The sequence below is a fragment of the Leptonychotes weddellii genome, chromosome 13, assembly GCF_054177405.1.
Source record: "Leptonychotes weddellii isolate Sample4059 chromosome 13, ASM5417740v2, whole genome shotgun sequence".
NCBI lineage: Eukaryota > Metazoa > Chordata > Mammalia > Carnivora > Phocidae > Leptonychotes > Leptonychotes weddellii.
Genome location: NC_138381.1, coordinates 43333903 through 43358017, shown reverse-complemented (window position 1 = coordinate 43358017; position 24115 = coordinate 43333903). Strand labels below are relative to the sequence as shown.

Here is a 24115-nt window from a genome sequence, read left to right as displayed (position 1 = left end):
TAGGACACTGTATTATTATTTTCATTTTTAGATATGGGGAAACCAAAGGCTCTGAGTAGTTCACTATGTTGGCCCAGCTGCCAAAACCACTAACTGGTAGCTCCAGGATCCAGGTCCTGTCTGTCTGATGGCTCTGTGCCATACCACATCCATGATAGAGCAGAATGCCACCGGGTTTTCCCTGGGGAATTATCAGTCACAGGTCAGACTATGTGTTTTATGCCCTCTGGCTGTCACCGTTGGAAACAGTTCAGGCCTGAAGTTGGCCGCTGTGCCCACTGTCCCCCCAGATTCACTCATCATATCATTAACATTGGAGGGCATCAAAGCCCAAAGAATGTGTGAACTCTGATTTGCCTCTCTGTTGGGCATTCATCCTTGTTCAAGGAGTGTTCCTGTTTTCCCTCCCGCTCCCACATCATCCCACAAGGTATGTCCATCACTTTTCTTGGGTCCACGAAGAACAGGCCTTAGCAAAGGAGACCAGGACATGGTGAATGCATCATGAATCCCTTCCCCGGAATCACTGTTCTCGGTGATTCTCGGCTCTCCATCACTGTTCTAGGTTCTTTCTTCATCACTGAAGTGGTCTCGCAGTCTTGTAAAGATGTTACAGACATAGCATAGAGAATCCACAGGATGCATCAGTCCTAAGCAAGTTAAGCAAAGGACACCACAAGAAGCTAGCCTGGGGTGATGCTTGCTGCCCACAGCTTCCCCAGCTTCCCAGTTCCTCACGGGCATGTACTTCGCTGTGTTCTGACAGTATTTTTGCTGTCCAAGGTCAGGACTTGCCAGGTCAGGGGAAGCTCCCAAGGGAGGGGTTACCAAGCCTCTTGTATCCCAAGTATGTCTGTCTGGAATGCAAACCTAACAGTTGTGTTGGTTGCAAAACTGCCTTCAGTAAGTCCTGTCACTGGAATCTAACATTTGGGTTATGGGCACAATCTTGCTGTGCTGTCCACATGTTATATATCAATGTCTACGCATCCTGCACTCATGACTACATCGCACCTAGGTAATGATGACCACCACGTGGACATTCACAGTTGGCTTGTGGCCCGGGGGAGGGGGAGCGGGGGGCTGTGCCCAACAGACCTACCAGGGGCTGCAGCACCGCCCCCGCCCCCCCCCCCAGCCCCTCTGATTGGAGTCTGTGCACACCTTGCTTCCGATGCATGAGCCGGACAGTGCTCAGTGTAATAAACGGTATTCTCGATAACTCAGTGTGGATGCCTTTTAAAGCTTATCTCTGAGGGTCCCTGGGGTTTGGTCGATGCAAACGATTAAGCAGGTATGAAGTGGAAAACAGGTTGTGCCCTTTCAAGAATAACCAGGGGCCAACAGGAAAGTCGTACACACTGCGTGAGAGGTGCTGGGGATAGGGCCGCCTTCCTGAGCACACTGACGGCTGCGCCTCTCCTAGCTTGTCGCTGTAACCCCGAGCACGCGGAAACCTGCGAGCCGGGCTCAGGCCGCTGCACCTGCAAGCCGAATTTCCGCGGAGACGACTGTGAGAAGTGTGCAGTTGGATACCATCACTTCCCCTTTTGCGTGCGTAAGTAGCGCCGGCAGGTGGAGAGGCGTCCGTCCTGGACGTAGCCGGTGCATTCACACCCGAGGGCACGGCGGGCAGGGTGGAGGCGCCACAGACACGGGGCCACATAGGCTGTATTCCCATGAAAGGGTTTGCAGAAGTTCAGAGCGTAACATTTATATGACTACATTTTATAGTCTTGTTTGTGCCCGATGATTAGGCTAGGTTGTACCATAGAGACTGCCATCCCAGGAGGTCAGAGAACAGTGATCCGTGTGTGTGATTTCTCTTCACAAAAGAACTTGGAAGAAGGGTCAAGGGTGCCAGATGTCCGTGTGCACACACATAGTGTGTGTCAGTGTTTTGGGTGTCTGGGGGATGTGTTGCCCCTTGCCCACTGTGCCATCGGCCAGGTTACCATGGGCCCCCACCTCCCCTACTGCAGTGATCGGAGGGAATGTCTCAGCATCTCGGAGAGAGAAAATAGGTATCTGGTAGAAGCACCACAGAACATGAAACAGGAGAGTCTGAAATCAGCCCTGCAAATTGTAACAAGAGCCATGGTTCTGTTTGTTCCGCTAAAGTGTAAAAACTGCACTTTCGTGTTAGGACAAAGAAACACTGTCTCAACCCCCTCCTCCCCCTTGCTGAATTGGTTCTTGCATTCCCAGCTTTGTGGGGCAGGGAAAGCATCGTGTGTTGTAGGGACATGGGGGCAGGACACATGTGAATGGGGTGATTTTATGTCCTGGCTCACACCTGCTGTCCCAGGGGAATCATTAAACTAGCTCCCACTTTCACCATCCAGTAGCCTAGTTTGGAGGATGAATTACATGATCATCTTATATTTAAAGAAACTAATTTTTTAAGCAGCAGTATTCAGTTAACACTGAATTGAAGCTCAATCCACTTAGACTCTGTAACTATTAGTTACAGGCTAAGCAGAAACTGCACTTGCTTTTTTAGTGACAAAAAGAAACCTGAAACAATTTTATGGCATAAACCAAATTTTATGGGGAAAAAAAAAACTTGAAAAAAAATTTTAAAAAACTGTTCTCAATTTTACATTAAAAAAACCAATAAAGATGCTAAAGAAACCAAGCTTGTCCCTGCTTAGCCTGAGACATAGCTATTGTGAGCACAAAATATCCATTTCTGTTCGTTTAACAGACAAATCAGAATGTCTGACCACTCTGGTTTCAGTTGCATGTTCAATATAGCAGTATTGTCTTTCTCTAAATTAGGCTCCCCATGCTACTTTTCACGAAGTTAGAACGGCTTCTTTCTAGTTCATGTGATTTAATATTTTACTTTACCATCTCTTTAATCTTTCTCTGTATTTTTTTAAAAACGATTTTTCTAGGAATTCCCATTTTCCCTATTTCTACTCCGAGTCCAGAAGATCCAGTAGCTGGAGATATAAAAGGCAAGTACCCTCTCTTTTGGTTTAACTTCAATGGAAATGTGCTCCATATTAATTTTTCTACTTCCTATGCCTGCTACTATGCCCAAGTTCAAGTGTTCCTTAGTGGAGCCTGGCGGGCGCCTTGCAGGTATCGTTCTCTATGCCAGTCTGTCTTTTGCATGATGCTCCCTGATTAAGGAGACTAAACAGAGTTTGAAGTGTATGTCACTTGCTTGCTCAGAAACTTCCAGTGGCAGTCAGTTGCCTACTGTCTTGTTTGGGGCCTATGTACAGAGACCCTGAGAAAGGATTTGAGCCCAAGCAGTCGATTCTGGAGGTGATCCCAGGAGACATCAGTAAGGGGGTGAGTCAGGGAGTGAAGGGATCCGGTATGAAGAGGCATTAGCAAGCAAGGTCCTCATAGCACCTGGAGCTCCATCCCTCTAGGCAACTCTAGGAGACAACGTAGAACTTGCTTGGCATTATCCCAGCTGACGGGGTAACTTCAGTTACCTGCCACTGACGGAGGGCTGCTTCTGGGGCTTGGTGCGCTGGGAGGCTGAGGAGCTCCTGCAGCCAGACAGGTTCCCCCGGGCAGAGGTGTGCAGGGAGCAGCCTTTGGGGTAGAGAGGTGAGTGCTGAGAGGGTGTGGGTGCTACACGTGCCTCATCACTCATTCTGCACGTGTTTTAGGATCACCTGGTACGTGTCCAGCACCATTCTGGCTGCTGGGGACTTGTCAGCGAACAGAACAGAGAAAAGTCCCCCGCTCTCCTATAGCTTATATTCCAGTGGAGGGACTCATACAATAACAAAAATAATATACAAACCACTAAAAAATGAAATCTCTAATATGTTAGATTATGATATGCAGGGTTGTGTCCTGCACAAGGGTGCTACTTTTAAGGGGCGGGGGAGCCTTTCACATCGTAGATATAAACTAACCCATACGAGGAATATTCTAGGTCTTGAGGTTTGATTCTGGAGCTGGGGGCGGTGTTCTAGGTAAGCCCACAATAGCACACGCAGGGACACACGCACTCAGGAAGGCACACTGCTCCAACATCCGGGCAGAGCACACGCGCACAGCCCATGACTGTGCCCCATCTGGACCATGTTGACCTCACCCACTGAGCTTGCTTCTCACCCCCTCCGGGGCGCCAATAGCCTGACGGTCACATGACGGGGGAAGGGAGTGAGTACCAGGGGTGTGTGAGCACACCTGCCCCTCCTCCTGGTGTGTCCAGGGTGTGGGTGGGCAGAGAAGGGGCACTTGGGACCAGACAAGAAGATGGTCTCTAGAGAGCTCTTTTCCACAGAAGACTTCCATTTCTTCTGCAACAATATAGCAGCTCAAGGGATGTGCTGCCGGCAGCCTGGGTCATGAGTGCTGTGCAGAATGTAAGTCTGGGAGAGAGGGGGGGAATGTGAGGTTTGCAGATTTCAATAGGGTCGTCAGGGGGGACCTCATTGAGGAGATAAGCAAGGACCTGAGGGCGTGAGGGGTGAGCTCTGCAGCTGTCTGGGGACAAGCATCCAGAGCCAGGAAAGAGCCAGTGTGAAGTCTTCGGGACGCATGCTGGGGTGTTCACTGAACAAACGGGAGACTGGGCTGTGAAAGCGGAGTGAGCACAGGCAAGAGAGGTAAAGGGAAGTGCCGGGGACCAGATGGCAGGGCCCTGTCAGCCGCTGCAAAGACATAACCTTCTATTCTCAATGAGAGAGGAGCCAAGGACCGTTTGCCCAGAGAAATGATGTTGCATACGAAACTCTGTGGCTACTGTGTTGAAAACCAGCCGTAGGAGGAGAAAAGAGGAAGCAGGGAGATGCCCTGGAAAGCTATTGCGATCACCTGTGAGGGAGAGGTGATGGTGGCTCGGACCCACGAGGTGTCAGTGGAGGCGACACGAAGAGGACAGATTGTGGGTATAATCTGAAGCTAGAACCAACAAGGCCTGCCAGGGGGTGGCTGGCCTAGAAGTGGGATATGAGAGAGAGAGAGGCCACTGCGGTGACTCCGAGGCTCCTGGATGGAGCAAACAGGAGGAAGAGGTGCCATTTGTTGAGGCGGGAAAGGCTGCAGAAGACAAGGCGAAGTGCGGGGCTGGGGGAGGGACAGGCCGACACGGTGATGGGAACTTAGGGACCCTCTCTTCTGGCTGTTCCTTTTTTCTCTCTGTGAAATAAGTATCAAGGTCAGGGCAGAAGGTGAGGTTGGGGAGGAAGCTGTGGGGTTGAAGAGATAGAAGGTATGAAAGAGTCATCTTGGGATGTGGGGGAGAGAATGGGCTTGGGGAATGTCGTAGGATTTGGGGGCAGCACAGAGGGCTCACCTGCGCACAGCCAGCTCCTCTGGCCAAACCACGGTGCTCTGTGTCGTTATGCAGAGTTATTGTCGTAAGCCTTCACCAGACACTTGGTCCCTGAGGAGAGCAGCTATGCTTCTAACTCCCGCAGTATCTACCCTGCCCGTAGCGGGTGGTATCCTGACCATAGTGGCTGTCTGCAAATGTTTCCTTAATGTTTCTTCATTGACTAGAGTGGAACTCAGCTTTTGAGCCTTGATTACACCACACATCTTGGGTTTTCTTCCACAAGAATGTCTTAGACCTCCCATTTACTGTTTCCAGTAATCCTTTTGTTATTCAATTCCTTTTTCTCCCCAAGTAGACTGGCGGTGACTTTCCGGGGTGGGGGTGGGGGGAAGAAATCTAATTGAATTTGAAGGGATGTTCAGACATCTGTTACAAAATACAAGGGAAGTCTTAGAACACCACCTCAGGGAAAAGAAGTTTCAAGGAATGCAGTAAGATCTGTTTGGGAATTTGAATCCACACATATCACTTCAATTTGGTCTTTTGTTATTGCATTTTAAAAACACACACTTTGGGGCCTGACTCCCAGCAGTGAACATTAGAAGCTCAAACATCTTGGGGCACCTTAGGTGGCTCAGTTGGTTGAAGATCTGACTCTTGGTTTCAGCTCATGTCGTGATCTCAGGGTCCTGAGATCAAGCCCCACCTCGGGCTCCCTGCTCAGCGGGGAGTCTGCTTGAGATTCTCTCTCTTTCTCCCTCTGCCCCTCCTACTCATGCTTGCTCTCTCTCTCTCTCTAAAATAAATAAATCTTAAAAACAAAACAAAAAGAAGCTCAAACATCAGAAGATGCAGAACACTGGCTAATACTGAGCACCCTCCTACCCCTGAGAATTTTAATTCATTAAGGCCCATTGGTGTTTCATGTTTCCATGTTTTCTAGTACAGTCGTTCTTTTTTTTTTTTTTTAGATGTTATTTATTTATTTGACAGAGAGAGAGAGAAAACACAAGCAGGGGGAGAAGCAGGCAGAGGGAGAGGGAGAAGCAGGCTCCCTGCTGAGCATGGAGCCCAACATGGGGCTCGATCCCAGGACCCTGAGATCACGACCTGAGCTGAAGACAGATACTTAACCGACTGAGCCACCCAGGCACCCCAAGTACAGTGGTTCTTAAACAGGGCTGTGTTTTAGAATCCCTTGCTTTTACAAAGTAGAAATTCCTCTGTAGCACCCCATATTAGTTTTCCAGAATGAAGTCCAGGCTTGTATTTTGAACAAGTTTTCCAGATGATTCTGATGTATGTCTCTTGTTAAGAACCACTGCTGTCGTTACTGGAAATCCCATTTAGGGGTTGACAAACCATTTCCCCCAAATGGTCAGATGATAAATTTTTGGATTTGTAGGTGAAGTTGCAAATACTCAACGTTGCTGTTGTACCAGGAAAGCGACCGTAGACAGCATGTACATGAAAGATCTAGGCTGTGTCCCGGTAAAATTTTATTTACTAAAACAGGATGGATTTGGTTCTCAGACCATACTTTACAGATTGTGAGATTATATCAGAATTTCAGGGTTTAGGATTCTGTACCCAGGCAATGTATTTTACCAGGAGATTCCAAAGTGCAGCCAAGATTAAGAACCACATTACTGGAAAACCCATATGCTCAGTTCCAGACAGGATGACTTGAAGCAAAAGAACAGAGCAGTTTTGCAGATCAGAATGTTTTCAGGTTGTTTTCATTATATTTCATGACCTTGGATATCATTGAGGTTTTCTGGGTCCAAGGGATCATTTATATCCACTTAAGATTTATTTCTAGGAAGTCAGTGTATCATGGACACATCTTCAAGGGCTCCCTTTGAAAACGACAGTGTATGCAAAACATACACTCTAGGCGCGTGCACACGTTTATGCCTCCAAGTTCAAACAAACAGTGGGGACCAGCAAAACAGCAGCTGCAGAAACTTGACCTAGGAGATCGAGGCGATCTGGGGATGATTATGTAAAGCCGCCCATGGGGCCTGAAGACATGGGTGCCCAGGAGGTTTCTTGACAAATATCATGAAAAGGGTTTGAGTCCCCCCCCAGTCACTTTATAATTAGCTACTTGCCTTTGCCAGAGCTTTGAGGTCAGTGTGGTTGGGGCTGGAGGACATGCTCACCATGGGAACTCAGAGGTGGGGGCCACAGCCTCTAGGACATGCTTCCCTGGCTGTGTCCTTCCCCGGGGCCAGGCATGTCATCTGCTTGGCAGGTGGGCCAGTCGCTGTTGTCACAGAGACGTGTCAGATAAGGCTTAAAGACAGACAGGAAAATCCTGGTATCTCTGTTGGAGGCTCTGTGTGGATGCCTATACAATAGAATTCAAGGAGTGGTGTTTACTAAAAAGAATTGAACGTATTCAAGAGTATATTGAGTGTGTTTTTCATTCATTAAACGTTCCCTACGTGCCTTCTCTGTATTAGGCACACTCCCTGCTCCCTGGAAGCTCCTTCCTGGGGAAGACACAGGCAGGTAAACTGTTAAAACAGCAGGAGCTAACACTACGCCTGGGCGAGAGCACGAAGCTGGGGAAGCCAGCAGGAGGGGTGTCCTTACAGAATGAAGGGAGGGAGGGAGGCAGGCAGGAAGGAGGAGGGTGGGAGCTGTGGGAGAGCTTCCCCAGAGCGGGAGACGGTGCTGAGTCGTGGGGCGTGACGGAGTTAGCCAGGCAGAGGGACAGCTGAGAGAAGGCATGGGGACAGGAGTGGGATGGCAGGTAGGTCACTGGGGCTGTCAGGGGTAGGGGGGAGAAGTTCAGGAAGAGGAGAGGATTAGGGAAAGACGAGAGCTGGCAGCCAGGCTCGGCTGTGTGGGTTGAAGGGCGCAGCTGCACCCCATCTGCAGGGGCGCCATATCCATGGAGGACACCGAAGATTTGTATCTTTATGGTGACCATTGTATGGCAAGTGTCAGAAAAGCATCTTGAGAAGGGACGCTTTTCCTAGGCTTACGATGTCACACATGTCAAAGACGTTGGGTTGTGTCCTGAAGGCATTGTGTTACCTTTGAGGAACTTAAACTGGAAAATGGTATGAGAAGGTTGGTGTTTTAGAAAGATCACTCTTGACACTGGTATGGAGAATGGATTGGAAGGGGCAAGATGGGAAGCAGTCAGCCTGGTTAGGAGGCTCTCAAAATAATCTAGACAAACGAGGATGAGGCCCTGAACAAAAGCTCTAGAACTCTGGAAGCAGGGGAAGATTCCAGAGACTTTCCTGAGCTATAATCACTATGACCTGATGGTGAGGTATGGGGAAGTGAGGGTCAGGGAGCCGTGAGGGGGGCCTCCAGGTTTCTGACTCTGTGTGGGATGATTTGCTAGGTAAGGAAGAAGAAATGTTGAAAAGTGAATTTCAGAAACAACTTAAAAAAATGCATAGGTACTAGGTGCTTTCTTTTCTGTTTATAGGTAGTTGTAAATCAGGATTCTTTGGGCCTTGAAGCCAATGTAAAGTTCAAGTATCTTATTGAATTCCAATGCTTGGTTTTAATGCCCAGACTGTAACTGACAGTCAAATTTTCTCTTTCCTGTGGACTCACCCGGTTGTCTCAGGGTTCCTGGAAAGTGAGAATGGAAACCGCAAAACCTGTTGTGATCTGGGCTCAGAAGTCACACCAGAGCACTTTCACTTGCTTCTATGGGTCAAAGCACAAGTCATGAGGCCATTAAGTGATTTCAGTAATTAAAGTGTTGTGAAAGGGGCGCTTGGGTGGCCCCACACTTAACTGTGTGTCTGTTAAGCGTCCAACTCTTGGTTTCAGCTCAGGTCATGATCTCAGGGTCCTGGGATGGAGCCCCATGCTGGGCTCTGCACAGAGCGTGGAGTCTGCTTGAGATTCTCTCCCCCACTCTACCTCTGCCTCCGCTCATGCTCTCTCTCTCTCTCAAAATAAATAAATAAAATTAAAAAAAAAAAAGTGTTGTGAAAGACTAGCACAGCTAAGATAGGGAAGAGGAGAAGGAAAGAGGGAGCCTGCTCATGCAGATGGATTGGGGAAGGTGTTCCTAGGAGTTGACTCTGAACTAAGACCTAAGGGACGAGAAAGAACCAGGAGAGGTCATTACAGGCAGAGGGAACAGCCAGAGCAAAGGTACTGAGGCAGGGAAGTGGTGGTTGGAGGGATAGGAAGCAGCCTGGCTACAGGGAAGGCCTTGTGCCTGGAGGGTTAAGCAAGACAACCCAAGCGTAGCCCCCTGAAAGCCATGGCTGGCACATAGTAGGGCTGAATTTATGTTAGTTTCTTTTCTTCTAAAAAATGGTGGAAGGTAGAAATATGTTAATTTGGTAAAATATGTTAATGGTCGTGAGATAGGAATCTATTAAATTGAAGTTTTACTGCATAAGGCTCTGATTTGGAAAAAAAAGCAAAGTATTTCCCCAGGGGTAGATGTTGAAAGATTGTAGCTGCTTTGCAAACGAGTGCCCACCCTAGATGTTTCTTAATGGCATCCCAGACCTTTCCTTCAAGTTTGTTTATTTCCCTTTAACGTGTAGTGTTCTCGGTCAAGGATGTCTAGAAGCCACAGATGACTCCTTATATCTATGTTTCCATGACGGACACCCGAGGGAAGGCAGGAACTGAGAAAGGAAGGAGACTGGAGGCCCCCTTCTGTGAGTCCTTTCTCCTTGCAGGGTGTGACTGTGACTTGGAAGGCGTTCTCCCCCAAATATGTGATGCCTACAGAAGGTGCCTTTGCCGCCCTGGGGTCGAGGGCCCGCGGTGTGATGCCTGCCGCTTGGGTTTCTACTCATTCCCTATTTGCCAAGGTAAGGGGGCAGCACAAAGCACAGTGATCGTCCGTCCCTCGAGGTCAGTTTCCTCTTGAGGAAATGTGGAGGCACTTGCTGGCACAGCTGTGTGGCCTGAAGGTTAGCCAGTGAGCCCCTGGCTTATATATGCGTGTTATAGGTGACTGTCCCCCTACCTGGGCCATGTCACCTCCCTTCTTTTGTCTTTCCCACCCTACCCCTCCTCCTCCCCGGTGGTAAGCACATGGGCTCTGGAGCTTCCCCGGGTGGGAATCCTGACTCTGGAAAGGACGTGGTAGCTGAACAGTGTTTAGGAGCCTGCCGGGCAGATGAAGAGAGGAGGCGGGATTCCAGGGAGAGGGACCAGCAAGCATGAAACCACTAACTTCTCCCCACTACTTGTTCTGTGTCCTGGTAAGAGTCACCAAAGGAGATGGAGGGTGGGAAGAGGAGGTGTCTGACCCAGTCCCTAGAGCAAAAGAGGAATGTAGTGAGTGTTGGGTGAATGAACGAATGAATGAATGAACTTGTCCAAGTGTTCCTCTGCCTCCCGATCCACTGCCTGCCATTGTTCTTCCCCCAGCAGGGAAAGGGAGGGAAGAGAAGAAGAGAGGATTACCGGTCGGGGCTCAAGGCAGGAACTGAATACCCCTCCAGGTGTTATAAACAGACAGGGACTTGCTCTCGGTCCTTAGGTGCTCAGCTCAGTCGTTAAGGGCTGGAGGGCAGGCTCCAGGCGGGGCTTCCAAGGAGGCTCCCAATAGAAAGGCTGAGCGTTAAGCCGGGATTGTGGTAGCACAGCTCCAGGACAGAAGGACTGCAGTCCTGCTGCCTCCACAGCCATCGCTTGGTCCCGGGGCAGCTAGATGGGGCTCAGCTGCGGAAATGCTCAGTAAGTGCGGAAGGCAGCCTTCTCTTCACTTCCACCTTTCTAATCTTATTCGAATACTAATTATTTGCAAAACCAAGTTGGCATCCAGACATCCAGAACCCAGCTCCAGGAGAATCTGGAAAGTGCTGTTTGGAGCTTGCCAGCCCCTGAGCACAGTTGGAGGCTACAGTCAGTATTGAGCAATCTCATCTGCCACGTCAGTCGCTAGAAAACCAGGGAGGCAGGTGCAGGCAGGGCCGACCTTCCCCACTCCCAGAGCTGGAGGCTAAAGTGGTGAAGCACCGGGTTCGTACTGGGTGTCCCTTGGGGCAAGTTGCTTAGCCCCTCTGTTTCTCAATTGCCTTGTAATCGTGCAGATTACAGACACACTGACTGTGAAGCTCTTAGTGCCTGGGAAGCACTCACTTGTATGGAAAAGGAAATGGCTTCCTTCTCCTCTTGGTCCCCTGTCGCACTCTGTTCACAGACCTCTATCCTCTGCTCCAGCTGTCTCAGCCTTTGCCACTGGGAGCCACAGAAGCTCACCCTCAACCAGAGAAATTCAGTATTAGTGGTTGGAATGCCCAATACGTTTCCCATGGAAATATCAGTATGGGTGATGCTCATGTTCAAATTGTGTGAATCCTACTAGAGGCAAATTCTGTTCAACTGGCTCCACAGTCTTGCAGGGTAACCTCGTCCTTGCTCCTGGTATTATTTCTGTGGAAAGATATCCTAAATCATGACGTTCCATGCACAAGTTGGGGATGATTACATTTCTGTTTTAAGCTAGAAACCCCACGTGGGGAACCAGTGGGAGGGAGAGGGAGTGGAGACCCTCCATTTCAGCTGTCCATGAGGGCCAAGCCCAGAGGAGCTCATGGTGGGAGAAGGCAAGACGATGAGCAGTGAAAATGAGGTCTTTTCACCAAAAGCAGGAGAAGGGTTGGGGCAGCCAGGTAGTTTATCTCACTCCCCTCCTGTAACAGGCAAGCATTTTCTAGTTGCTCTTTGTTTTGTCGACACTCCCCCAATTATATTGTAGACGTAAGCTGTTTGGGGGCAAGGCGTGGACAGAATGTCTCATGTTAATTTTCTAATAATCTGCTGACATTCAGGTTAGTTCTGCTTCAGCTGCCATGCTTGTGATTGAAAGTATCCCAAAGGTTTTCTTTTTTCCTCCTCCTTATCAGCCCCAACTCCAGCCTCATTCTGCTAGAATGAATTACAAATATTCCAACCTAGTCATTCCCTTGAGCAAGGCTGTCAGATTGTGCCTTTGTGTCTATGGATATAAAGGTGAAGAGTAATACATTAATTTTAAGAATGCTCTTTTTTCCACATTTCTTCACTACTAGAACTAATTCATTTTAAGACAGGTAGAAAATACAAAGGTGTATTCATGACAGAGCAGAGGAAGGTGGGACTTCCAGAATGGCAGAGTAGGGAGCTCAGTGGGACTCTCTCTCCAACAAAACAAAACTTTAGCTGGTAAAGAATTTTTAATAATCATTTAAAATCTCTGGAAATTGTCCTAAGAGCAAATGAAGGAATATTTACTTAAAAAAATCTAAATATCGGTAAGATCAAGTCTGACATTTGAGCTCCGTTACCCCTCCACCCCAACTGTGTGTTGTAGAAGTTCTACCCTGGGCATGGACAGCCAAGGAGATGGGGGTTCACTTTCTTCTAAATTCCTGTTCTGGGGCTACAGTTTCACCCGAGGAGGGGCAGGCTGCCGGCATTTCTTATTGCCCCCTGGCTTGTGTTATAGAAGCTCTATTCCAGGCAGGCTCAGCAGAGAGGACCATGTCTTCTCTTTCTCCACCCAGCCCCACCTGTATGGTGGAGACTCTACACCAAGCCCTGCAGGCTGAAAATACTAGAACCCGATCACCTGCACCCCATTTAGCTCATAGAGTGGAGGTCCCAAGCTAGGAGAGGCAAACTGAGATGACCAGGAGCTACCACTCCTATGCCCGCTGCCTGCTCATAGAGCAGGGGTGTTATGCCAGGAAAAATGGGTCCTCATCTTCAAGTCTGGTGGTCCAGGAGCTCTGCACAGCCTGGAGGACAGGGAGGTCATAATGATAAAGAGTTTGGAAGCTCTGTCTGAGGGAATTATTTTAACAGAAGGGGCCGGAGGGTGTTGCAGAAAACATTGTAGATCCTGGTGTGGAGCAATTACGAGGAGGCTGGTAGCTCTAGTATAAGCATGATGGCAGAGCAGTGGGAAGTTTAGTAGAGAGAATCAGAGGAAGTTCAGCCAAGAAGAGCCCTTCTGATGTCACAGATAAGTCTGCAGGTTGGGAAGGTTGTGTGCGCGTGCTAGATCTCACCTCTTCAGGAGGAGTCCAATCAGATGGGGGGGGGGGTGGGAAGACTCAGAAACATCCCCATGCTGTGCACAAATCCATTACCTTAGGGTCGTAGCCATGCTGGCAGAAGGGATTTAAGCACAACCTCTAATCAAACATTGACCAAACAAGCTGCTCTGACACAGGGTAACTCCTAAGGAACCAGGCTTAAAAAGGATACCTTAGTCATCGCTGGTTATCTAGAACTGTGTGGTGCCCAAGTCTGTACCCTCTCAGGAGTGACCAGAGAGGAAAAATCGAAACTAGTAGTCCCTGGCTGAATGTAAGGGGAAAATGTGAATTCTCCACACTGTGGTAGCAGCCTCCAAGCTATACACATATGCAATGGGAAAGGGTAAAAATCTGACTGGACAAGCAGGTTCAAGCACAATGTTCAACCAATCAGTTGCTTGTATGGATCCAGGGGTGCCGCTGGGGTAACCAGGCCAGCAGATAAACACAAGGGGGAACGTCTGAGTGGGAACATCAGAGGCTGGACATTGGAGGGGAAGCAGGCCTTGCAAAACTAATTCATCCACATCATTAAACAACCAACCAACTAAGCAAACAAAGAATAATTCTGGTGGTAGCCAGCGTTCTATAATATGTCACCTAGAATGTCCAGTTTTCAAAAATAAAAAGAGAGATATGCAAAGAATCAGGGAAGTATGACCCATACACAGGTAAAAAGCAGCCAATAGAAACAGCTTTTGAATGGGCTCAGATGGTAGATTTAGCTATGACCAAAATACCTGTTATAAATATGTACAGAGGTAATGGAAACCATGCTTAATGAATTAAAGGAAAGTGTAATGATAATGTCTAATCAAATGGAGAATATCAATGAAGAGATAGATACTGTATAAAAGAACCAAATGGAAATTCTGGAGTTAAAAAGTATAATTGAAATGAAGAATTCATCAAAGTGATTTGGTAGTAGATTTGAGCCAGCAGAAGAATCAGCAAACTTGATGACAGATCAATAAAGATTATTCAGTCTGAAAAACAGAGAAAAGAAGAATGAAGATAAATGGACAGAGCCTCAGAGAAACAGGAGACACCAAAGTGCACCAACATCCGTGTAATGGGAGTACTGGAAAGAGAGGACAGAGGAAGGGCCAGAAAACGTAGTCTAAGAAATAATGGGGGGCGCCTGGGTGGCTCAGTTGGTTAAGCGACTGCCTTCGGCTCAGGTCATGATCCTGGAGTCCCGGGATCGAGTCCCGCATCGGGCTCCCTGCTCGGCGGGGAGTCTGCTTCTCCCTCTGACCCTCCTCCCTCTCGTGCTCTCTGTCTCTCATTCTCTCTCTAATAAATAAATAAAATCTTTAAAAAAAAAAAAAATAATGGCAGAAAACTCCCCAAATCTAATGAAAAACAATCTACACACTGAAGAAATTTAATGAATTCCAAGCAGGATACCTGCAAAGAGAGCCCTACTCAGACTTCATGGTTTAAATGTTGAAAGACAGAAAAAAGTCTTGCAAGAGCAAAAGAAAAATGACTCAGTCCAAACCAGGGAATCCGTTAGAATGCCACCTGATTTCTCATCTGAAACAACACAGGCTAGAAGGCAGTGGGGCCACACAGTCTAAGAACTGAAAGTAAAATTTGGTCAACCAAGAATTTTATATCCATCAAAATTATCTTTCAAAATGAAATCCAAATAAAGATATTCCCAGATGAACAAAAAGAGAATTTGAGGCTAGCCTACCTGCCTTATAAGAAATAGTAAAGGAAGTTCTTCAAGGCTGAAAGCAGGTGATGCCAGATAGTAGTTGGAGTTCACCTGCAAATATAGAGTGTTGGTAAAGGTAATTAGGTAGGTGTATTGGTCTGCTTGGGCTTCCGTGACAGGATACTACAGACTATGTGGCCCAAACAACAGTCATTCATTTTCTCATGGTTTTGGAGGCTAGAATTCTAAGATCAGGGTGCTACAAAATTGATTTCTGGTGAGTACTGTCTTCCTGGCTTGCAGACAGCTGCCTTCTCCTTGTATCCTCACATGTTCTTTCCTCTCTGTGTGGGCAGAAAGAAAGAGAGAGAGAAATCTCTGATATTTCTGCCTTTTTTAACAGAATATCAGTCCTGTAGGATTAGGACCCCACTTTTATGATCTCATTTAACTTTACTTACCCCCTAAAGGTCCTATATCCAATTACAGTCACATCAGTGGTTAGAGCTTCAACATATGAATTTGGGAGGCACATAATTCAATCCATAATAGTAAGTATTACAAAATATAGTATAATTGCATATTTTTTATCCTTTCTTGTCTTGATTGATTTTAAAAGAAATTGCACAAGACTGTACACACACACACATACACGTATGTATGTTAGGTGGGCTTATAACATACATAGCATATATATACATAAACACACACACGTGTGTGTGTGTGTGTGTGTGCCTATCCCGTACAGAAATGTAATATGTTTAGCAATAATAGTGCAAAGGAGATGGGTGAGAACAAAGCTACGAATTCGAATAAGGCAGTGACATCAAATCTATGGCAAGAAATGAAGAGAACCAGAAAGGATAAATAAGAAAGTTTATTAAGATACTCTATACATATGTATGTTCTCTCTTTTCTTCTATTGGCTTCTTTAGAAGATATAGATTATATAAATAAGTATAACAATGTATTGTTGGGTTTTGACATATTTAGACATAATACGTATAGCAATAACAGCACAAAAACAGAGAAAGAATGGAGTTATGTAGGAGTAAGGTCTATATGTCACTGGAACTAAGTTAGTGTAAATCTGAAGTAGATGCTTTTAAGATGTATTTTGCAACTTCTAGAGCAACCACTAAGACAATAACAAAAAATTAAAAATGTTAAAGGAAGTAAAATGTGATGCTAGAAAATATTCATTTAATACAAAAGAAGGCAATAAAAGGGGAATAGCAAACAAAAAGATACGAAACATGTAGAAAACGAAATGCAAAATGGCAGAAGTAAACCCAACTGTATCAATAACAACATTAAATGTGAGTGGATTCTACAGCATACCATATACCAATAATAACCCCAATGGATCAAAAGCCCAAATATAAGAGCTTAGCCTGTAAAGCTCCTAGAAGAAAGCATAGATGTAAATCTTTGTGACTTTAGGTTAGGCAATTATTTTTTAGATTTGACACCAAAAGCACAGGCAACAAAAGAAAAAAACCAGATACTGGACTTTAAAAACCTTTGTGTTTCAAAGGACACTCTCAAGAAAGTGAAAAAACAACCCATTGAATGAAGGAAAGTATGTGCAAATCATGTGTCTGATAAGGCACAGATATATAATATCAAGAATATCTAAAGAGCTCTTATAACACTCTAATTAAAAGACAACCTAATTAAAAAATGGACAGAGTATTTGAATAAATAGTTCTCCAAAGAAGATCTACAGTGGACCAATAAGCACATGAAAAGATGTTCCACATCATCAGTTATTAAGGAAATGCAAATTTTTTTTTAAAGATTTTATTTATTTATTTGAGACAGAGAGAATGAGAGAGAGAGAGAGAGCACATGAGAGGGGGGAGGGTCAGAGGGAGAAGCAGGCTCCCTGCCGAGCAGAGAGCCCGATGTGGGACTCGATCCAGGGACTCCAGGATCATGACCCGAGCCGAAGGCAGTCGCTTAACCAACTGAGCCACCCAGGCGCCCCAAGGAAATGCAAATTAAAAGCACAATGAAATACCATTTCCTATCCACTATAAAGGCAAGGATGTGGAGAAATTTGAGCCCTCCTACAGTGCTGGTGGGATACAGCACGACGATACAGCCATTTTGCAAACAGTTTTGCTATTTCTCAAAATGTTAAGCCTAAGGTTACCATATGATCCAGGAAGTCTACTCCTAGGTATATATCCAAAGGTAATGAGAACACACAACCACACAGTAGCTTGTATACCAATGTCTGAAGCAGCATTAGTCAGAGTAGCCAAGAAGGGGAAACGAACTACGTGTTCATGAGCTGATGAATGGATAAAAATGTAGTCTCTCCATATTATGGAATATTATTGGGAAAAAAAAGAAAGAAGTATGGATACATGCCACAACTTGGATGAACCTTGAAAACATGATGCTAAGTGAAAGAAGCTAGTCACAGAAGACCACATATTGCATGATTCCATTATATGAAATGTCAAGAACAGACAAATTCATAGAGACAGGAAGTAAATTAGTGGTTGCTTAGGGCTGGGATCGAGGTGGGTGGGGCGGCGGAGATGGGGCAATGGGGATTGACTGATAATGAGTATGGGGTTTCTTTTGGGGGGGACAAAAATGATTCTAAAATTAGATCATGCTGAGGGTTGCACAACCTTTTGAATACATTAAAAAACATTGAATTGTACATTTTAAATGGATAAATTGTATGGTATATGAATTATATCTCAATAAACCTCTTTTTCAAAAAGATACGGGTGGGGGAATCCAGCACATGAAAGCAGGGTATTGCCTCTCCAGACACACATCAGCCTTATCTTTCTGGAAATTTGCGCCCATCTCTCCTGGTATCTTATTTACAACAGTGATAAAATGATATGCATTAGAATTTTGGAGTTAAAAGAAATTGAAATTACCTATTTTACTAATCTGAGATGCAGGGAAAGCTAGGTAGTTGCAGGGTGATGAGTAACACCACATTTCTTGACCCTCACCCTGGTGTACCTTTAGGAATTATATTCTCTTCCTTCACATCTGCAGCAGCTAGAGGTCCCAAGACCTCAAAAAGCATGAGGACTGTGCTTCCCAGGCTGTATTTTTCACACTGCAGGTCACCATCAGTGCACGGAGAAATCAATTCAGTGAGTATGGACCAGCATTAAAATGAAATAGAATAGAATTAGAATAGAATAGAAAGAATAGAATAGAATAGAATAGAATAGAATAGAATATGCATTCTAAGCAGTAAAGAATTGTTTTGCAAAGTTCTTGTTGTTCATAGTTATCTCCTATAATAATAAATATCATTGTTTCTACATCTTCATCATCTGTCAATCTCTGTGTATGTGTAGCCTGTTTATTGGGTTACAGTGTAAAATTTCTTTTTAAAAAATTTTTGAATTTATTTTTATTTTTTTAAGTTATGTTATTTTAGTCACCATACAGTACATCATAAAATTTATTTTTTACTGTGGATGTAGCTAAAAAAAATTTGAAAGCTACTGTGTTATGTAATCCTGGAGGATTTTGTCTATGATTCTGAGTAGTTGGTCACTTTTCTTTCATTCTACTCTTTGGTTTTGTGGCTTCAGACTTTCAAATAGTTACTGTCTGAAAATCATGGAGTATTTGGGTGAATTTAGGATCCCTCTTTCACCTGGAAACTGTTGCTCAGTAGATTGCAGCAATCATCTGATAAATCTGTTTCACCTGGGCCAGTTTACATTGCATAATTCCTTCCTAAACCTGTTCAGGGGGCAAGCAACCACTCTGTCTTATCTTTTATACTTTCTCTATAGGACAGGAGTAAGGACCAAAGGGCATGAGGAACTCATCTGAGATGCATCCCCTGTTTCATCTTTAATCCGTAGTCTTCCTTTACTCTTCTGCCTTAAACCCAGGAAGAAGGGAGGATATAAATGTTAATGTCCTGAGATTTGACCTTAAACTGGGTTTTGACTTAATGATTGCTCTCTTACCTAAGAGAGTGCTGAAAAGCCTAGAACTTGCTAGCGTATTCATGTAGGTGCAGGGGGACAATCACCAGCACTGAGTGAAGTCGAAAAGAGCCACGGGTTTAGTTATAGCAGGAGCTGTGCTTTTTCAATACATGAATTATATGACATTCAGTTGCACCTTAATGTGGCTTAATCTGCACAGTTTCCTTAAAGGGATGCCATGATTCTGATTTGCTTATAGGAGCTGTGATTATTTTTAATGCTCTGCCTATTGAAACATGGATTTCTATAATAAACCTCAAACTCTGGTCTTTTTTTTTTTCTTATTTATTTATTTGAGAGAGAGAGAGAGCATGAGAGGGGGAGAATCAGAGGGAGAAGCAGACTCCCCGCCGAGCAGGGAGCCTGATGCAGGACTCATTCCTGGAACTCCAGGATCAGGACCTGAGCCGAAGGCAGTCGCTTAACCAACTGAGCCACCCAGGCGTCCCTGGTCATTTTTTTTCCACTTAAAAAAAATGACTTTTTAAATATATGCCCTCATTCTTTGAACAGCAGTACAGTATTATTCCATCTAGATGGAATTTGTTCATCTGGGTCATGCATCTGGAGCTAAAATGAGAGAATGAGGCAATAAGACCCCTCAACCCCCATTGCCTCTGTAAAGTGAAAAAGGACACTTCCAAAGATCTGCGCTAAAATCCATGCATTTCACTGCTAGAAGAATCCCATAGGCCCTCTCTTACCTATGCCTCTTTTTTTTTTTTTTAATAATTGTGCTAAGTTTGGTTGTTTTCTAAGCCACACCCATGGTGAATTAGAAACGTAAAATTAGAAGGGAGGGGAAAATTGCTAAGACAACACACTGACAGTAAGGGAAGAAACCAAAGCAGACGTGAAACTGAGGCCGTATAGCAGCTTGGGACCATTTGATGAAGAGCAGATAATCCTCCTCAACTCAGGAGGTACCGAAGATGTCACTGTTAGAATAAGGATATGAATACCATAATAATGGCTCTGGATCACGGTGTAGTCGTGAAATTATGTCTGAATATGTGTTTCAGGAGGAAGGAAGATACATCATACATTTTGGTAAGAGCACTATTTGGTAAGAGTACTTTTAAAATGAGAACATTTTGGTGATTAAAGCGTCAATTTTGACTCCATAGTTTCATGTGACAGAAAACTTAACCTAAATTGGCTTAAGGCAAAAAGAATTTATTGGCTGTGATTGAGTAGTTCTGGGCATATTTGGTTTCACGAACAGGTTGATCCTCAAAAGATGTTGGCAGGGTCTGTTTTTCTCCATCTCTCAAGCCTGCTCTCTTGTAGGTTGGCTTCATTTTGAGGTCTCAGGTGGTGTTAAGATGGTAGCTGACACTTCTTAGACATACGTCGCTGTGGACTGAATCGTGTCCCCTTCAAATTCATACGTTGAAGCCCTAACCTCCAAGGTGACTGTATTTGGAGTAAGGAAGTAATTAAGGTTAAATGAGGTCAAAGGTTGGAACACTGATCTGATAGGGTTGGTGTCGTTCTAAGAAGAGACACCAGTGAGTTTTACAGACACGCTCTCTGCCATGTGAGGGCACAGCAGGAAGGCAGTTGTCCGAAAGCCAGGAAGAGAGTGCCCAGGAACCGAATCTGCTGGCAGCTGGTACCTTTCTCTTGGACTTCCCAACCTCTGGAACAGTGAGAATGTTCAAGCCTATGGTATTTTATTACAGCAGCCTGACCAGACCGACATTCATCCTTCCAGGTTCAAGTCTAGGGAAAAGAGCGTGCATTCCTCCAGGCCAAGTCTGTTCTGACTGGATCATGTGCCCATTCCTGAACCAAGCCCATGGCCGTGGCATTCCGTGCTCTGACTGGCCAAGCCCGAGTCTCCCCACATCCAGGGAACCACAGTGAAGTCCATAGTCTGAACAGCGCGGGTGGAGGAAGGAGAAGAGCTGTCCCACCCCCACCCCCGTCCTGCCACCACAAAATCAGGATGCCGTAACCAAAACAGGGTGGCAGAACTGTGTGTTGCTAAAATCATCAGCAATCGGAGAAAACCTAGTTCCCCAAAGTGACCAGTCCTATAAGAGATTAGGAAGGCCTATGAGGTTTAACTGTAGCATCTTTCTTTCCTAAGAAGATGACACCTGACATGAAAACTCTTCGATCTGCCACCGTGCATAATGCAACATTCCTTGTTTAAATGATAGAGTCTGGTTTTAAGAAACATAAGAATGTATCTTCTCATTTATATTTTTGGTACAGCTGGTTTGGAGCTCTGCTTCCAAAGGTCAACCAAAGTCATCTGAGCTCACTGGCCAAAAGGCAGACCACGAAAACACAAGACTGAGAAGGTGTGCCGAGGGCTGCAGAGAGGGGCTGGGGGAGAGGAGCAGGTGCTCCCTGGCTCCCTGGGTGACTGTGTGCGGCCAGCCTCTTTTGGGTTCTGGCTGTGGTTCAAAGTCGTGGCTCAAGTGGAGGGAAAGGCTCACATAATGAGGCAGAGGGGCAGGTTCACTGTGTACACTAGTCCCATGCCCTTGTGAGAGAAAGCATTGTTCAGGCTTTGGAACTCCAGCAGGGGGGTGAGAGGGAGCAGATCACCTCAAGTCCTGTCTCAGTGGACCCTGCCAGAGCACATCCAGCTTCAGAGGGGCCTACCACCACTGTTTGCCAAGTTTTGCAGGAAATGCACCATCCATCATATTCCTGGCATGGTGTAAGCGTGCACCTTGAAGCTTGTGGTTCCATTTGGACCGCTAGGTTCTGGAAGAATTCTGTCTGTGATAGTCTCTCTTCTCTTGCTCTTTCCTTTTTCTAACAGCTTTTGTGATCTTTTTACAATTTTCCCTTGGGGGCGGCTTTGCGGCTACTGCCTGAGACTCAGACTCACTGAAATCTGAGCTTAGTCTAACGGTGAGGTCCAACACAGTATTTTAATATCTGATATTTTTTTTCTTAAGACAAAACTGATTGCTTGGCCACTGAACTTTAGAATAAAATCAACATGACCCCAAATGCTGCATCATCAGATGGTCCAGTATATTCTAGCCAAAAAAATGTTCTTATGGCTTTGCTCTATATTGTTTCAAAGATTTAAAAAATCTTCTTGAGGAATTTAAAAATCCTTCTAAGTTGTTCTTGCCAACAGCGGTTCTGCATTCACGTTTCCCATTAACTTAATTTGCTCCAGACTTCTCTAAGTACAGTGCCGTATTCTTATTTTAATTTCGGCTCACGCAAGTGCCCTGCAGTTTTCTTTTTCATAGGTGAAAGTCAAATCATAGATAGGAGACCCCATTGGAGAATTGTCTATATGTATTTAAAACTTGTGTTTATGTTGATATCTGGTTCACCTCTTTATCTTCAATTACAGCATACAACTGTAATTCTCTCAGTTAACTTGGTCATTTGGGGGGGTTTACTCCCCCCTTTTCCTCCTCCCACCACACCCCCAGCTTTTCCTCTCCCCTCCATTCCTCATTCCTGTTTTCCTCTCCTTCATGCTTCTCCTCCTCTCTCTCCCCGCCTTCCCTGGTACAGTTTGCTGGGCAGCAACTAGTCAGCACTTAGAACAGAGGCTAGGAAGGTGTGGGTTGTGGAAACAAGTGGTTCTCCCATGACTAGGAACCAAAAGGGTGCCAAGTGGAGCTGCCCCCAAACCTCAACCACACTGACCTGACCCAGGGCCAGGAACTGTCCCTATTGGAGTTCGCTGTGGTCCTTGGGTTGTGGTGACAGATCTTTCCTTAGAAAACTATAAATAGGTTGCCAGTACAAGATTAACCTCCTTCTTCCTGTCAGCATAGTCCCATGGATCAGACAAACCAAATAAGAGAAGAGGCCAAATGGGCCCAGCTAATGATGGATGCTGCTGCAGGGAAGGTTTATGGCTCAGGATGCTCCCGGGAGACCCCTCCCCACTTTCCCAAGAGGGGAGACAAAACCCTAGGGCTGGGTGTGGGGAGAAGTCTGAAGCCACGTTCAGTGCAATTGGGTCTTGAACTGGCCCTTCACTTTGTAATTCAGTTTTTGTCTAGGAGAACATCAAGGTGGTTGGTTGGAAGAAACCTGAGAATTTTCTGTAGATTGAATCTGCCCGATGCCCAGGTAACCAGAAAGGTGGGTGGTAGCAGGTGCGGTGTTACCAGCTGCCGGCTTTGTGGCTTAGACTGGAGAATGTGCCAGCCTGCTTTTCCAACAGAAGGAAAAGCTCCAAAGTCCTAGGCAGTGTCTGCATCCTGGAAGCAATAAGGAGCAATGTTTACCTTGTGATTTACATGGTGTCGGGGGAGCCTCATCTCATCCGATGAGCTTCTTTACTGAGAAGTAAACCCCTCAATGGGGTTACTCATAAAATACCTGTCTCTTGGCAATGCTGCAGGATTCAGTAAGGGAATGCATGCCCGCACAGGGTGGACCTCAGGAAGATTTCAGTAGTTACGTAGTCTTTCAATGAACGAATAGGAACATATACTGGGACCAGGGCTGTATGTGATGCTGGAAGACATTGGGGAGCACAACAGACACACTCCTCTCCCTTTGGAGCTTTACTGTCCTTAGTTTTTATACTCTTTGGGGGTAAAAATGTCTTAAAGGTGAAACAGGAGGAGGCAAGAGGTAAAAATACTCCAGAAACTTCAAAGGACCTGGACCGACACAAAGAGCAGCATGAAAGTGTTTGTAAGACATTATAGTATTTCCAAGAGGGAGGAGGGGCTACCAGTGTTGACGTTTGGGTTTGGAATTTGGCAGCTGTCCCTGCTAGCTGGATTGAAGTGAGACGTGTGATGCCAGATTGAGGAACTCGTGATTTAAAACAATGTACGTGCCTTTAAGCCTGGGTCTTTGTTTTCACCTCTGGAGGGTAACTGTTTCCTGAGGCTCCCTGGACAACATCTGTGGCCCAAGGAGCCAGGGGCCATGTCCCCCACATTATGCTGGTTGGAGCTGCCACGGCTGGGCTGGTTAGGGCACTGGGCCAGTGTTTTCGTATTCACTTTCCTTTAAGACAGAAATAGCAGAAAGAGCTTATGTTAATCAGGGCTCTCCAGAGAAACAGAACCAATAGGATGTAGGTGTGTGTGTGTGTGTGTGTGTGTGTGTGTATGGGGAGGGATTTATTTTAAGGAATTGGCTTACATGATTGTGGGGGCTGGCGAGTCTAAAACCTGCAGGGCAGGCTGGTGGGCTGGAGACCCAGGGA

At 45.8% G+C, this 24115-nt stretch overlaps 1 protein-coding gene across 1 annotated transcript in view; it reads left to right on the top strand.

Annotated features, from left to right (window-relative positions):
- LAMA3 (laminin subunit alpha 3) overlaps positions 1-24115 on the top strand; it is a 250592-nt gene that overhangs the window by 87107 nt on the left and 139370 nt on the right. Inside the window, exons 10-12 of the mRNA XM_081802541.1 lie at positions 1427-1558; positions 2901-2963; positions 9937-10071. Coding sequence (XP_081658667.1) covers positions 1427-1558; positions 2901-2963; positions 9937-10071 — 330 coding nt within the window. The remainder of the gene's footprint in view (positions 1-1426; positions 1559-2900; positions 2964-9936; positions 10072-24115) is intronic.